Raw genomic sequence first — 13,602 nt, forward strand, 5'->3', positions numbered from 1 at the left:
TTCATTAATTTAGCAAAATATTTCAGGATTTTCCCCACAACAAACCAAGAGGTATCTTTGGATACTCAAACCCAGCATTAGAATCCCTGGGATTTGATTTCCAGGAAAGTTCCAAGACAAAAGGACACAATCTTGCCTTACAAGCACCAGTTCACAGAGCTAGCAGCTATGCTGAGAAAGATGCTGAAGTGAACAGGAGTTCTCCATTACTCTTGTAACTTACAGAGCCACAACTGATAGCACAGGAAATAGGAGTCACTACAACATCACTTTAACAAAACAATTCTCTTGAAACAAACATGAGGCCTGCCTAAAAGGCAGATATTTCAGTGTAATTCCAGAATTGTAAAGCTTCCCATAAAGAGTTTAAGACCTCATCACTCATGAATACCAGACTGCAACAGCAAAATCCATCTGCATTGGGAGTAGTCCAAAATCAAACCCCACCTTATAGCAAATAATTATTTTGATAGTTTCTGCCTTTTGCCATTTATCAGCTAATTTATGCTTCTAAGCAATTTATACTTCTAAGCAACTTCTAATAATTCTGTATTGTCTATACCATACATTGCCCTACATCTCCTCAGGAACTGACAGGCAGTGAACTTACCGGCTTCTTTCCCACTATGAGTTTTTCAACCTTCTGCACTTGGGATACGTGATCCTCATTTGTCTTCAGTTCCCGTTTGCGGATTCGCTCATAAATCCCAATCAGCATTTCTCGGGGGATATCCTCACCATCATCCACACCTGCGGAATCACACAATTGTTTGCGTTGGAAAGGACCTTAAGATCATACAGTTCCAGTGTCCTGCCATGGGAAGCTAACACTTCCTGTTATCAGCCTGGCTCTGAGCGCTCTAAGACACACTGGTACTGCTCAGCAATGTAGGCTTCTCAGCAAGGAGAGGGTAAAACCACAAGCAATCTCTCTTTCTTCTGCTAACACTAATGCCCATGCTGCCCAAGACTGGTGCTGTGCTTTTTCCTGCTGGTTTGTTCTAGAGCCTCCAAGACTTTTGTCAGCTCACATCTCTTATGCAGTCCTTGTGGAAGTTATGTTACTCATCACCGAAGCATTCATTTTTGCCCAAAAGCTTGTTGCCCCCAATATGCCAAGACACTGACAGAAATTACACAGGTCTGAGTTTTTGTTTCACAACTCTAAAACTAAGCCATAAAAAGGCTAACCTCCTATGTTTGGGGGTTTTTATTCTTTTTTTCTTTCAAGTTTCCGCTTTGGTATCTAAGCTAAAATAAGTTAAATAACCCTTTAGACACTTGAACCTCCACATGGCCTCCTTCTAGGAGTAACCCACTGGGAGGAAGCGAACCATTCTGTTTTGCCTCTGTCATATTACTCAACACTGTTCATTGAATAATTTCCTACACAAGAACCTTATTGGCACCCAGTAAAATTAATTTAACTGATATTTCCTGTATGATTTCAAAACCAATTCATTTACTCTGGAAAACAAATCATCAGAATAGCCTAGTTACAGTGTCATTGTTTAGCACTCTGTGATGATCACTGGTATGGCTTGAATGCTTGATCCTGTATTTTTTAATAGCAGTGGAAGGAGTCCACTTTCAATAGGTGACTTACAGCTGGATTTCCTGGGGACAGCAAGATGCATATCTATTTTTTAAACAGGCTTTAAAGCAATAAACTCTTATCTCCCATTCGGAAGCCAAAATAGAATATCCTGCCATCCAGTGGAACAACTGCTCACCATGATAAAATACAGTTTCTTTGCAGCTAGAGGCAAGCAAAACTGCCTCTGTTCTGTTCCACATCAGCAAGTCTTCCACAGACCACCCTGTGTCATCCAGTCATTTGCAGTCACAGGCAAGGCAGCCTGTTACAAAAATGGCTACAACCATAAGGAATTGCTGGCATTTGGGGTAGGGCTCACAGAGAATGTGCTGTATTCAACACAACAAATATAACTGTAGTATTATGCTAAGAGATGAATATCAGGCCTTTTTTAATCTCTGAGGACTTTACAGTAAAATCTCAACACTAACTTATATTTTGCTGAGGTAAACCACCTGCTATCTTATAGAAATCTAAGGGAATAAAATCACCAACCAGGACTTTCACAGTCTGAAATTTCAGACCCCCACAAGGATTTTGTTTTTACTAGGACTAAAATGCAAGTTTCACATGCACACAGGAATGCAAACTGCTATGCCTCTTGAGATGCACCAGGATCTTTATGTATATTAAGCAGCTGGATTCTGTGTTTCTGCCATTCAGGCCACTTTTAGCTGTGAGTGAGAGAATGGCTGTTACACAACACATCAATGCCTGCTGGTGCCTGTTCTGCTGCCATGCTGCTACAGCCATGGTTCAACAAAAGAACAGGGACTACACTAAGTTGTGCTTGTTCTGTGCTTAAAAGCAGGGGGCGGGGAGGAGGAGAGGGCTGCAACGACTGAGCAGGCAATTTTCCTGGCCTTTGCACAAACACACAGTAATGGAACTACAGTAAAAGCTGCTTTTTCCCTATAGGCACAAACTGTTGTAAAGGAGAAAAAGGGATGGGGACTTCAGCCTCACTTTATTTCTCTAGCATCTGAGTGCTCCTCTGTGCTAAAAGGTAAATGCTGTCTGATCCATTCTTTGTTGAGTGCCCAGGAACAACAGGAGGCATCAGCTCCTCGTGTATGACCTTCCTGCTCAGTCCTACAGGGACTGCTTCCTGTTCGACATGGCTGAGCACTGGTGAGCTGATACTTCATAAAACCTGTTCTTTTTCACCAGAAAGAACCAGGATAGAAAGATCTGAGGCACAGATTTGAAAAAATATCCACAGTTTTTGGCAACCTAATTGCAGTTTGGGTGTGCCATAGAGTGTCAAGTAGCTTCTTGATCAGAAAATATACCAATGAAGAAATCAAAATGAAACCTTATGTGCTATTTATGGCGTACCTTTTAGGGAGGTTTTGAAGCTGGGATTTCTCCCCCAGTGAGAATTTAAATCTTTAGTTTATTTCCAAAAGTTCTCATTATGACATAGTGATTTCTGTTCCTTAATATATATGTATATATATGGGAATAAAAGGACCAGACTATGCATCCACTCAGAAAGACAAGATAAAAATGACAAAAGACTATATGCTTAATTCTGTTTTCACTATTCAAGAAACAGCTAGAGCCTGTAAAAATGACAGCAGTTTTGTGTCAGGTGAAATCAGCATCAAGTGCCTCGTGTTTTTGTTTATCCCAGAAAATACATGGTGTCTCCCCAGTGACAGTTACAGGGAAAAGCTTTCATGACCTTTTTCAGTAGAGCTGACTTACCCCTTAGATTCTTGACAAAATCTTCTAGCTTCATTTTGCGTTCTGGTTTCACATTTGGGCTGTACATATCTGTGTTTAACAGTATGATGGCAAAGGCTAGAATGAAGATGGTATCGGGGTTTCTAAATTGTCTCACAACACCTGGATTGCAGATACAGTATCGCTGGCTGTAAAAAAGCAGAAGTGAAAGCTGTCAGAGCTACTGTTCTGATTCCACCAAATAAACCAACTCCCCTATCCCACAAGCTGAGCAAGCTATTATTTGTGTTTCATACATATGTTTAGCTTATAAGCCACTCCTAGAATGTGGAAGGCTTTGTTCTCTGCTGGCACTGCAGCAGAGAACAGATTCTGAGCTACAATAACTTCAGTATTCCTTTTTTTTTTTCTTGCAGTAATTCCCATTGACACCAGGTAAGAACAGAGCATTGATTTTAACTTACTGCCAGATGGTGATTTACATCTCATCCTGCCCTTGATCAAGTACACTTGTGTTAGTTTTAATAACTTAAGGCTCTTTATTCCACTGTTGTTGAAATGCTTAATGAAAGGCTGAGCATATATACTCCAAAATGCAAATGGTGTTGTATTGCACTCATATGAACTACTATATCCAAATACATTGTCAAAGACATTCAAGGATCCTGGAATATCTTTTCAACTGATGCCAGAAAGAACTTTCAATTGAGAAACCTCACTATGTTAGTAAAAATGCCAGACTTGAATGGTACCAGCAAATAAAACTTCCCATTTCATACTTAGCAAAACCCCCATGATCACATGCTGGATTTGAAACTATGTAGCTCACAAGAACACTGCAAATCAGCATGGAAATAACTTAAGATTTACTTCACTTCCCCAGTTCTCCAGTTTGACACCAGCAGGTTTCTGGTGACTGAGTAATTCATTTCAGCATCATACCTAAAAGCTTCAATGAGCCTTTCTACTTTCTGGGCTTCTCCTTGAACACGGATATGAGCCTGAAATTTCCTGAGTGCTTCATCCAGTTCCATTGTCGAGAAGTCCATCTCATCCACGACACAGCTAGGAGAGAAACATATTGCCATTATGGCTTTTAATTTCTAACAACACAGTACCGAAGGTAAGATTTGGAGACCAAAAAGCCCTTTCAACTTTTTGTCTCTCATAGAGATTCATGGAGTTGTTTGAAAAATTCAAAATTTGACCAATTGCAATAACTGCAGGTAAGCTGTGAAGGAAAGAGTACAAATAATGGATCAATGTGTACATGTAAGTAGGCCCGTATTATTTTTGTAGCAGAGGATCTGCTGGAATGACAAATGTCTGACCAATGTGATACACCATTGCCAAGAATAATTATTGGGTTTGTGCTTCCAGGCCAATCAATTATCACAGTGCCTATAATAATAACAGATAGTTTATACTGCTCAAAATATCCTATCTGAAGCAGCCTGCAGTAAACAGAGTCATTTGTACCAAATGGCTCCTGTGTCTAGGAATGTTCTTGCATACAGAGAAAAAAAATCATCCTGTTTGGATACTCTCTTGCTGTAAGTCTCATCTCCCCATCACTTTCTGTGTCTTTCAGTTAATGTTCTAAATAATTGCTTCTTGCTCTGAAAATACAGTGCTGACAACAAATAAAATAGGAACCAGTTTAATATAATCAACATAAATTATGTCATTCTAATACTTGGAGACTACTTTAAAATCAGAAGCTTATGAATTTCCTTTCTTTAAACTTAGCTTTTAGTTTTCAAATAACCAGACATGAATCAGTGCAAGTAACAGCACTGTAATGCAGAAACCACAGAGAGAAAGCACAATCTAGTTTCTAAAGCCTTTTCATGGATGTATAGCTGTACAATGATAAATTAGAGTAGCTCACATAATTCTTCTACTAACACTGTAGCTAACACAGATTAATACCAGAGCAATTTATTCTCTTTGCCTTGACTGTTTTTCCCTTCATGCAAAAGCAGGAGGACACAAACAGGTTTGGCATTTCTCACGCTCTTTCCAGTCCACACCTACAAACCTATTATCAGTTCTGCAATAATGCTCACAGCCTTCCCACCTATTATAAGTTCCGTAACACCTTCAAAAGCTGCTCTCTCCTTCAAAGGTGTAAAGCACATGTGCAGACAAGCTGGAGTCAAAGTGAAGAAATGAGAGCAACTGAGGACCTTGCTGGCCAACAACATAATGGGGAAGGGTCTTCATCTTTTATGTGAGCTATGGAGACAGCAGATATACCACCATGGTCAATGTTCTTATCTGGAACTGGGACTTTTCCACATGTATGTCAGAATAGTAAACAAAACTTTGCTCACGGCTATCTAATGACAAAAATGGGAACAAGTTATTTTAGTCATTATAGCAAATGGAAACATGAAAGTAAGATCAGACACACTTGTTTAGCTTTTGTTAACAATAGTTAACAAAATGAGAATCCCTGATGATAATAAGATCCTGATCATAAAGAGAATGTGACTATAGTCAGTGCAGGAGAACGTGAGTACATACATCACTCTGAGTGAACAAGCCTGTGCTGAACGACCACATCTCCCCTAGCACTGTTACACGTCCCAGGCAGGTAAAAGCATGAGGCAGTGAAGCTTTACTATTGCTAGGAGGCAGAGAACTGAAACTTCTTCCTGGGAACCATCCCCTGCTTACCACCTCTCTAAAAAATCCAAGTAAGAAGAGTGGAATGTACCATTTGCTGGGTCACCAACAACTGCCTTAGCTCTCTCTCTTGGTACTCTTGCACAGAACTGTGCAGTGTACTGAACTGAAATGAAATCCTGACAGCAGCAGAATGTCATGCTTTCCCTCTCACTTTTAACAGTGATCCTTATGATGGTTTTATTTTATTCTTTGAGTGAGTGTCCTTTTGTTTTCTAATGCAAAGTCAAGACAGTAGAAGGCCAGTTCCTCAGCTGCATCTCTATTCCATCAAGCACTCCTTGGTAGGCAGAGAGGGAAAGCTGGGGCTCACTACAGAACAGCAGTGTGTTGGGGAGAGTGTCTGATGTGCCCAGATGTTGGCCAGGGCACCACCATCAATGCCAGCTATGCAAGCTCCACAGCACACAAACAATGCCTTTACACTTGAGCTGCCATGAGGCATCAACTACAGTAGGCCCAGAATACAGATCTTGGTCAAATACTTAGGTTATTCTTTGAATATTTTCTAAACTGCAGTGAAAAGAAGATTTCAGGCAGTTAAAACACCCTAACTTACAGAATCTGGAAAACTTGAACAAAACCCAGTTATTATCAGATGGACAAAATCTACCTGCAATCTGTATGTGTGGTATTTAAGCAGAAATACTACTCTGTTGCCTCGTTTTAAGAAAAAAATACCTTGTTCCTCTTTGCAGGCAAGGTTCAGAACACTATCAAGAGAACAGCACTGCCTACAGGATGCTCCTTGTTTCACAGCATAGCTGAACAGCTTACATGAGAACAAGTTATTTCAATGAAAGGATTCCTGTGAGGTTGTAGGTAGGTGATTATGACCTTACTCTTAACAATTCACCTCACCACAGATACAGCATCTGCCTCAGCAGAGATGCACTTCTACTTACTCATATTCTGCTCGTCTGTTTGAGACTGAGGGCAAACCATTTGGTCAAGTTCACAACATCACATCTGTTTATAAGTCATCTCATCTTGGACCTGCTCTGTTTTCTTTTAAAAAACTAGAAGACACCCACTCTTTGGAAAGTCTTCACCCCAGTCTGACTCATCATTGCAAAATCCAGACCATCATTACAAGCAGCTAATACTGACTCATGCTGAGTAGGGACTGCATCAAAATCAAGCCATACTCCGTCACTCTGTATTGTAGGGACAGCTGTGTCCTTGTAGTGCATAGGCTCTTCTGCTGCTTTATGCTGGTTATTGTGCTATAAGAAGGCAGCCTTCAATAAGGCACAAGAACGAAAGAGAAGACCTTGGAACTAGATGATCTTAAGGTCCTTTCCAACCCTAACTATTCTATGATCTATGATATATACACATGCCATTAGCTGTATTAATGCAGCATTCAAGCTTGAATCTGAGATAAGTTCTGACAGCACAATAGATCAGGATGATTGCAGAGAATGTGACCAACATCTTTGCAGTTAGAAGCTAGTAAGAGCAGTCTGTAAGAACTATGCAAAGAAAATACAAGGTGTTGGCAGACACTTTGTATCATGATGCCATAACCTTAATATTTTGAGGATTTATTAATATTATGCATCAACACTGAGTCCTCAAGAGTGCATCGACAAACCAATGCAAATTCCAGTGCAGCTTTTATTATATGCTGGTTAAAACCCGTGGTCAGAATTTTTCCTGGTCTTCCTCAATGGGCAAGATATGGGGATTCTGTGTTCCTTCTCAGCAGTTTTGTTAAACATCTAACAACATGTTTACATAATTCCTTGAACAAAACTGGACTACGATGAATTTACAGGTCAGTATATCAGATACAAAACCCCAAAGGCCCTAAAAAAATACATGTTTTAAATGGACACCCTCTTAAAATGAAGCTTTTTTTTTGGCCTGCTCTACATACAAGGTTTATTTATGGAATTTATGACCAAGCTACTAAAAGTCTAATTTTCTGCTTTGAATTTATTTGTTTTTTAAACCAGTTTTTGTTTATCTAATCCTTTGGAAAAGAACAGTTTGTATAGATCTTGTCAGCGTCTGCCCATGCAGTCTGAAATCCCTGTTTATCTAACAGCTGAGCCATGTGGCTGTAACAATGATTTTAATGTTCTGTTACTGATGAAGCCTTATGTTACATATTATATTGTTTCATTCAGTAAATTACTAGAGTGCCTGAGGAAGGAAGGAGACTTTGAAATAATATAGTCTAAGGCCAATGAAATTAAAACATAAATTTAGAGTAAATGTACATGACTACAGGGAATATAAATCCTTGCAAGTATCTTGTTAGATCAATACCAAAACCAGTAACTTAGGGGAAAACAAAGAAACAAATATTTGCTCATGTGCATGTTTTTTTTCTTAACCCTTGGAGTCTGGTTTCCCTCTCCTTCAGAACAAGATCCAGACATAAGCACAAAGCATTCAGAGACCATTAGTACATCTGGCTTGGGGAAACTCCCATCACAACAGGCTGAGCTCTTCCGCACACACAATACTCACTCCAGCACATCCCGGTTGAACTGCTTCTGTCGATTTCCCAGGAATTCTCCGATCATCTGTCTGCTGAGGCCTTTCCTCTGCAGCAAGAAGTGGGCAACCCCAACTGGTGTGTCTGGCACAAAACCCCGCTCAATCAGGTATTGGACTCCTTTCTCAGGTTTTCTGAGGAGAAACAGCAATGCAGAACTATTAATTTTCTTCCATTGGACCTGCAGGCATTCGATTAAAACTTTACAGCAATTTTGCGTATCACTTCTGACTAATATAGAATCACTTAGATTGGAAAAGACCTTTAAGACCATTGAGTCCAACCATAGATGCCTCTGACCTTGGACTGGATCTTCCGGAGACTGGCAACAGGTTAGATGAGAACAAGTGAAGCCATTAGCAGGAGTCAACTCCCATAAGTTGCTCTGGGCATGTGAGGACTATTTTGGGTGACGGGGCGCACCGGCCAAGACTACGGGCTAGTGCAGTTTCAGGACAGCTCCAACCATGCTCTAGAACATACTGTTCAGCTCTGAAACACATCTTTGCATGTTATTACACATTTCCCTGCTCCGCAACCCTTCCAAAGAGAAGTTTTATATACGAGCAGCTTCAGGCCTGAAAGCCAAACCACCTGTCAGTGCAAAAGACAAAGCCCAACATCAGTTCCTACAAGCTCCTGTTGCTGGGAGAGATGAAACTTCCAGAAACAGAACTAAAAAGCTGGTGCTGAGGAACAATAAGAACACCCCTGAGCTCCCACCCTGCTGCCAACAGTTAAACTTATCGAACAAAAACCTGAAGAATTGTAACTTGCAAGCTGTGGGTACAAAAACTAAGGGGAAAAAAGAGAAAGTCAGTCATGTAATAAGAAGCAATTAAAAATAGTGGAGCTCCCAACTCATTTAGATTTTCTTGTCCTTTAACACACCCATTGCCCCAGATTTCCCTGCCTCAGACATGCACTGTCAGAGTTTCTGCAGTATTTTATACCTCTTTGTACCTCACCCCAGATTTAGCTGTCTCCTTTTAGCTCTCAAAATAAAGCAAGCTGAAGCTTCTTATTTCAACATATTAAGAAATGTGTGCTGCAGAGGACTGCTGGGGATGTAATTGGTTTCTAACAAAAAACCCTACGGTTTATAAAGGCAAATGCTGCTTATATTTCAAAGTGATGTAAAATTCCCCTTCTAGGACATACTGTGCACTGCGTCTTCCAGCAGTGTGACACAACAGCCGTGATTTCTTTTAAAGATATTAAGGGGATATTTTTGCAGAACCAGTAATTCCATCATCATCTTTATTTTGTAAGGGATGATAATATAAGGTGCACTTGTAAGAGTGAATCCTTAGCAGCACGCTGGATGTCCTGAAAGATATTTCCTTTAAGGCAAGCAAATCAATTTCAAAGGACAAGGTGACCGTACTATTTTTATGCAAGGTTGATCATATAACCATAACCCTTCTTCAGGGTTTTTAATTGCAAACAACATTACTGAACACATCACCTTTCAGTTCTCCTACTTTTCTACATGACATTATTATACACTTAATACCCTATTAAGAGTTAGATAGATCAGAGGAATATATATGATTGAATCAAAAGGGAGTTCTCAAATCTCAGGTTTTTTGCATGAAGCTTTCTGGCTTTTTTCATCTGAAGGAAGATTACACATATGGTCATCTTCTAAACACAGTCTTGTGAAATTAAATCTCCTTCAGGCTCAAAAAACACCCTTTTTCTTGTACATGATGTAATTGCCACCTTTGCTATAAGTTGTATTCACAATTCTTGATCTTTCTGAATTTCAATTCACAGCATCCAGCAAAGCTGGGAACATTTTTTTCCACCCCGCTTTGGTAGTCAGCTACATTGTCCATAAAATTCAGCATGATACCAGCTCAGGAGAGTTACTTTCCTGCAACTGTCAAACACAAACCAAAGGATATTATCAAAATCCTGGATCCAGAGATCACCTTTACTTGAGAGACACAAAATGCTGGATCGCTGCTTACTGTACTAAAGCACAACTTGGATTCTTACCACCTTATGAGTTTGAACACTTAAAATCATCACAAAGATGATATGTGGTTTATTTTGCATCAGTTCCTATGCAGTTGTGTAATTTTACATAAGCTTTTTCACATAAGAAGCTCCGCTTCTGGCTCAGCAATATGAAATCACTTTACTCAATTACACTCCAAACCAGGCTAGGCAGGTCTCCAAAACAGACTTAAAAATCCATTCAGCAATACAGTGGAAACCAAGAGCTCTTTTCCCATTGATATTTTATTCATTCTGAAGTGCTGCATCAGGAAATTAGATCTAGGATTAGTTAAAAGCAGACTAATGTGTTACAAAAGTTATAACGATGCAGTGTAAACTCTGAACTGCAATAACAAGAAAACAGTACCTGAAACCTCTGAACTGTAAGAATGAAACCTACTCTTTCCCTGTTTGCTATATCACACTACAGCAGCAGTGACATAAAATTCAGAGTGAATAAAGTATCAATGAGAAAATAAACGGTGAAAGAAATTTTATTTCTTCTCCTTCCTGGCCCTACCCACTGAATTTGCCAACTAGAAATCAATACAGTTGTGTCATATTAGTTTGAAATCTGCATCCAGCGAAGATGGTACAGAGCTACTGCTGAAAATCAAGAGCTCAAGAACGAAGGGGCTTCTCCGGAGTGCTTTTACTACCTGTTAAGATGAGAACTATAACTTTCCACAGTGTTACTTTGAAGGTTCTGACAGTCATTACTACAACAGGGCTAACGGGTTTCTTAGGGCAAGCATTAGCAGGGCAATTGTTCATAATGATAGAACCTGTAGCTTCAGATGGTCTCTTGGTACCTCACCACAGTACACAGGAGTGTACTCTGGAGGACAGCATGATGGAGAGGCAGCCAGCAGCACCTGGTACCACCCTGTAGTTGTTAGGGTATCACTCTTTGAGCAAGGCAGCCTGCAGTGATTTCAGTTCTGAATGCTATGTGGCTCACAGGAGAACTCGGAAGGTTAAGGGTCATATGGGAATGTGCACAAATAAGGTTCTCAATCAAATAAGTTCTGTGGCTAAATGTGGGTATTAAATTCCAGGGGAAGAAAAATTTTCTTATCCAGTGGGTATGTCCCTACCTTCCCATTCAGCTCATTCATGCCAAGTTTGGTTTCTGTTCTGGAAGTCTGGATTGCCAACAGAATTTCTTTATATTTCATTTGCTGATGATCTGAAACCCTGAATTCATTCAATGCTCTTGACCAAGAAATTGAATTACATATGGACTATATTTTATCAAACAGCTTATTTGAAGAACAATCTCCTGCAAGCTAGGGAGGTTCAGGGGATTTATTGCTGTTGTAGGTTCCCTCCCACTCCACCTCAGGTGTAACTTGATCTTATTCAACAGAAAATGTACTTAACAGTGTTCTGAAGTGCTGTACTTACAATGAAATTCTACTTTAAAAGTGACACTAACAATAGGTTAAGAGAAAAATGTAGCCAGGGTGCCTTCCTCTCTGGTTTGAAATGCACACAATGTTTTTCCTCTTTTCACATTCAAAGAAATGGAAGAACTAAAGAGGTTCATGGAAATTCAAGCCATCCTCATCACCACAAATTTCAAATATTACTAAGTGTGAAGGAATTGCCTCTTAAATTCACCAGGAGGGCATGCAGGTTGTGGTGTTGAGTAGCAGCCAACCACGAGAAACCCATTTGCTCCTTCCCAATGGAAGGCAAGAAATACCAGAAGCTGACACAATGCTGGGAGGGCAGGTTTTAAAAGGCAACAAGAGCAAACAGGGATTCTCCTGCAGGCAAAACCTGCTGTTTAAGAGTGGAGAAGCTTTCTTTTACACCAAACCCTAATTTTCCTGACGTGTTTCTGGATGCAGAAGGGAGTGGGCTATATAAGGGTCATGGGTGTAACATGAGAGAGGACATCCGACATCAATTATCCCCATTTCTACCTACTCAGAGTTGAGCGTGGACTGTTCTGCACTTAACGCTGAGAGTCTTTTGTGATTAGGAGAATTCCCAGTGATGGTCTGTTAATTACAGCTCCCAGTACCAGGGAGGATGAGCAGTCTATAAATAGCAGCTGTGGAAGCTGCATAAGCACAGCATTCATTTTCAGATTTGAATACATTAACTAATACCAAAATCCACTTTCTAAAGTCAGCACCTTACACAGCTGAGGACATGTGTATTTAAAGAACTTTTGATGTTTACAGGGCTGCTTCCAAAAGAAAGCCTAAAAATGTCTTCTATCTTAAAAAAATACCCAACCAAGGCAAATCAAAAGGAATCTACTGAACGGAAGGAAAAAACTCAACTAACACAAGACGACGTGCAACACCATATTTACATCAGATTTTCAGATGTTGTATGAAGGGTAAAGGAATTTGCCAGAAACTGATTAGTAACGAGACCTTTAAGATGATTTAAAGCGACTCTGGGGGGAAAATATTAATAGAGAAAGTAACACAAACTTCAAAATAACAGCTCAAACCTGTAGATTTTACAAAGCACATTGCTTAGAGAGTGCTGCCTATACCCAGCAAAAACATTGTCTTGGTGTGCTGCTGAGGTCAGGTTGGATCCTGCAGCACTCTTTGGAAACAGGCATCTTTAAGAGGAAGTGATTTCCCAGAATGATGAGTGCAAAATCACATGTGGACAACAAGGAAAAAAAAAACAAAGAGCAAAATAATCCCAACCCCACCCCTCCTAAACCCCCGTTCCTTCTACAGCTACAACAAGAGTACACCCTTGCACACCCCTGCTGTCTCCTGAGGTCAGTAGAATGCCTTTCCCTCCCAGGCACAGCATGAATGAAAAGGAGAGGGCTGATCTACTCAGCAAGTCCTACATGCAGTGCCGACAGCATAAATTCAGTGGAAATTCACACAACTTGCTGACACTTGTGTAGATCTCATGAGAGTGGTGGTTTGTTGGGGGATTATAGCTTGGGAAACTGGGGAGAGCTTGGGAGACTGGGGTGAGCTTGAGCTGGTTTTTGTTTAACAGCTTTGCAGGTTGAATCTGGTAAAGTCACCAAGAAGTCTGTATGTTTGGCCATGTTGTTAATGTCAGTGATGTACAAGGCTCTCTAAGAATGATCTGTCTTACGGGATACAAAAGAAGA

General features: G+C 40.2%; 1 protein-coding gene across 10 annotated transcripts in view; it reads right to left on the reverse strand.

The window, feature by feature from the left end:
• Positions 1-13,602, reverse strand: part of IQSEC1 (IQ motif and Sec7 domain ArfGEF 1) — a 337,900-nt gene that overhangs the window by 23,162 nt on the left and 301,136 nt on the right. For all 10 annotated transcript variants that reach the window (XM_065687868.1, XM_065687867.1, XM_065687872.1 and 7 more), the window contains 4 exons: positions 8,459-8,620; positions 4,229-4,351; positions 3,308-3,474; positions 611-750 (listed from right to left, as the gene is read on the reverse strand). In XM_065687868.1, the coding sequence (XP_065543940.1) occupies positions 611-750; positions 3,308-3,474; positions 4,229-4,351; positions 8,459-8,620 (592 nt within the window). The remainder of the gene's footprint in view (positions 1-610; positions 751-3,307; positions 3,475-4,228; positions 4,352-8,458; positions 8,621-13,602) is intronic.

Source organism: Lathamus discolor, chromosome 7, assembly GCF_037157495.1.
Source record: "Lathamus discolor isolate bLatDis1 chromosome 7, bLatDis1.hap1, whole genome shotgun sequence".
Classification (NCBI taxonomy): domain Eukaryota; kingdom Metazoa; phylum Chordata; class Aves; order Psittaciformes; family Psittacidae; genus Lathamus; species Lathamus discolor.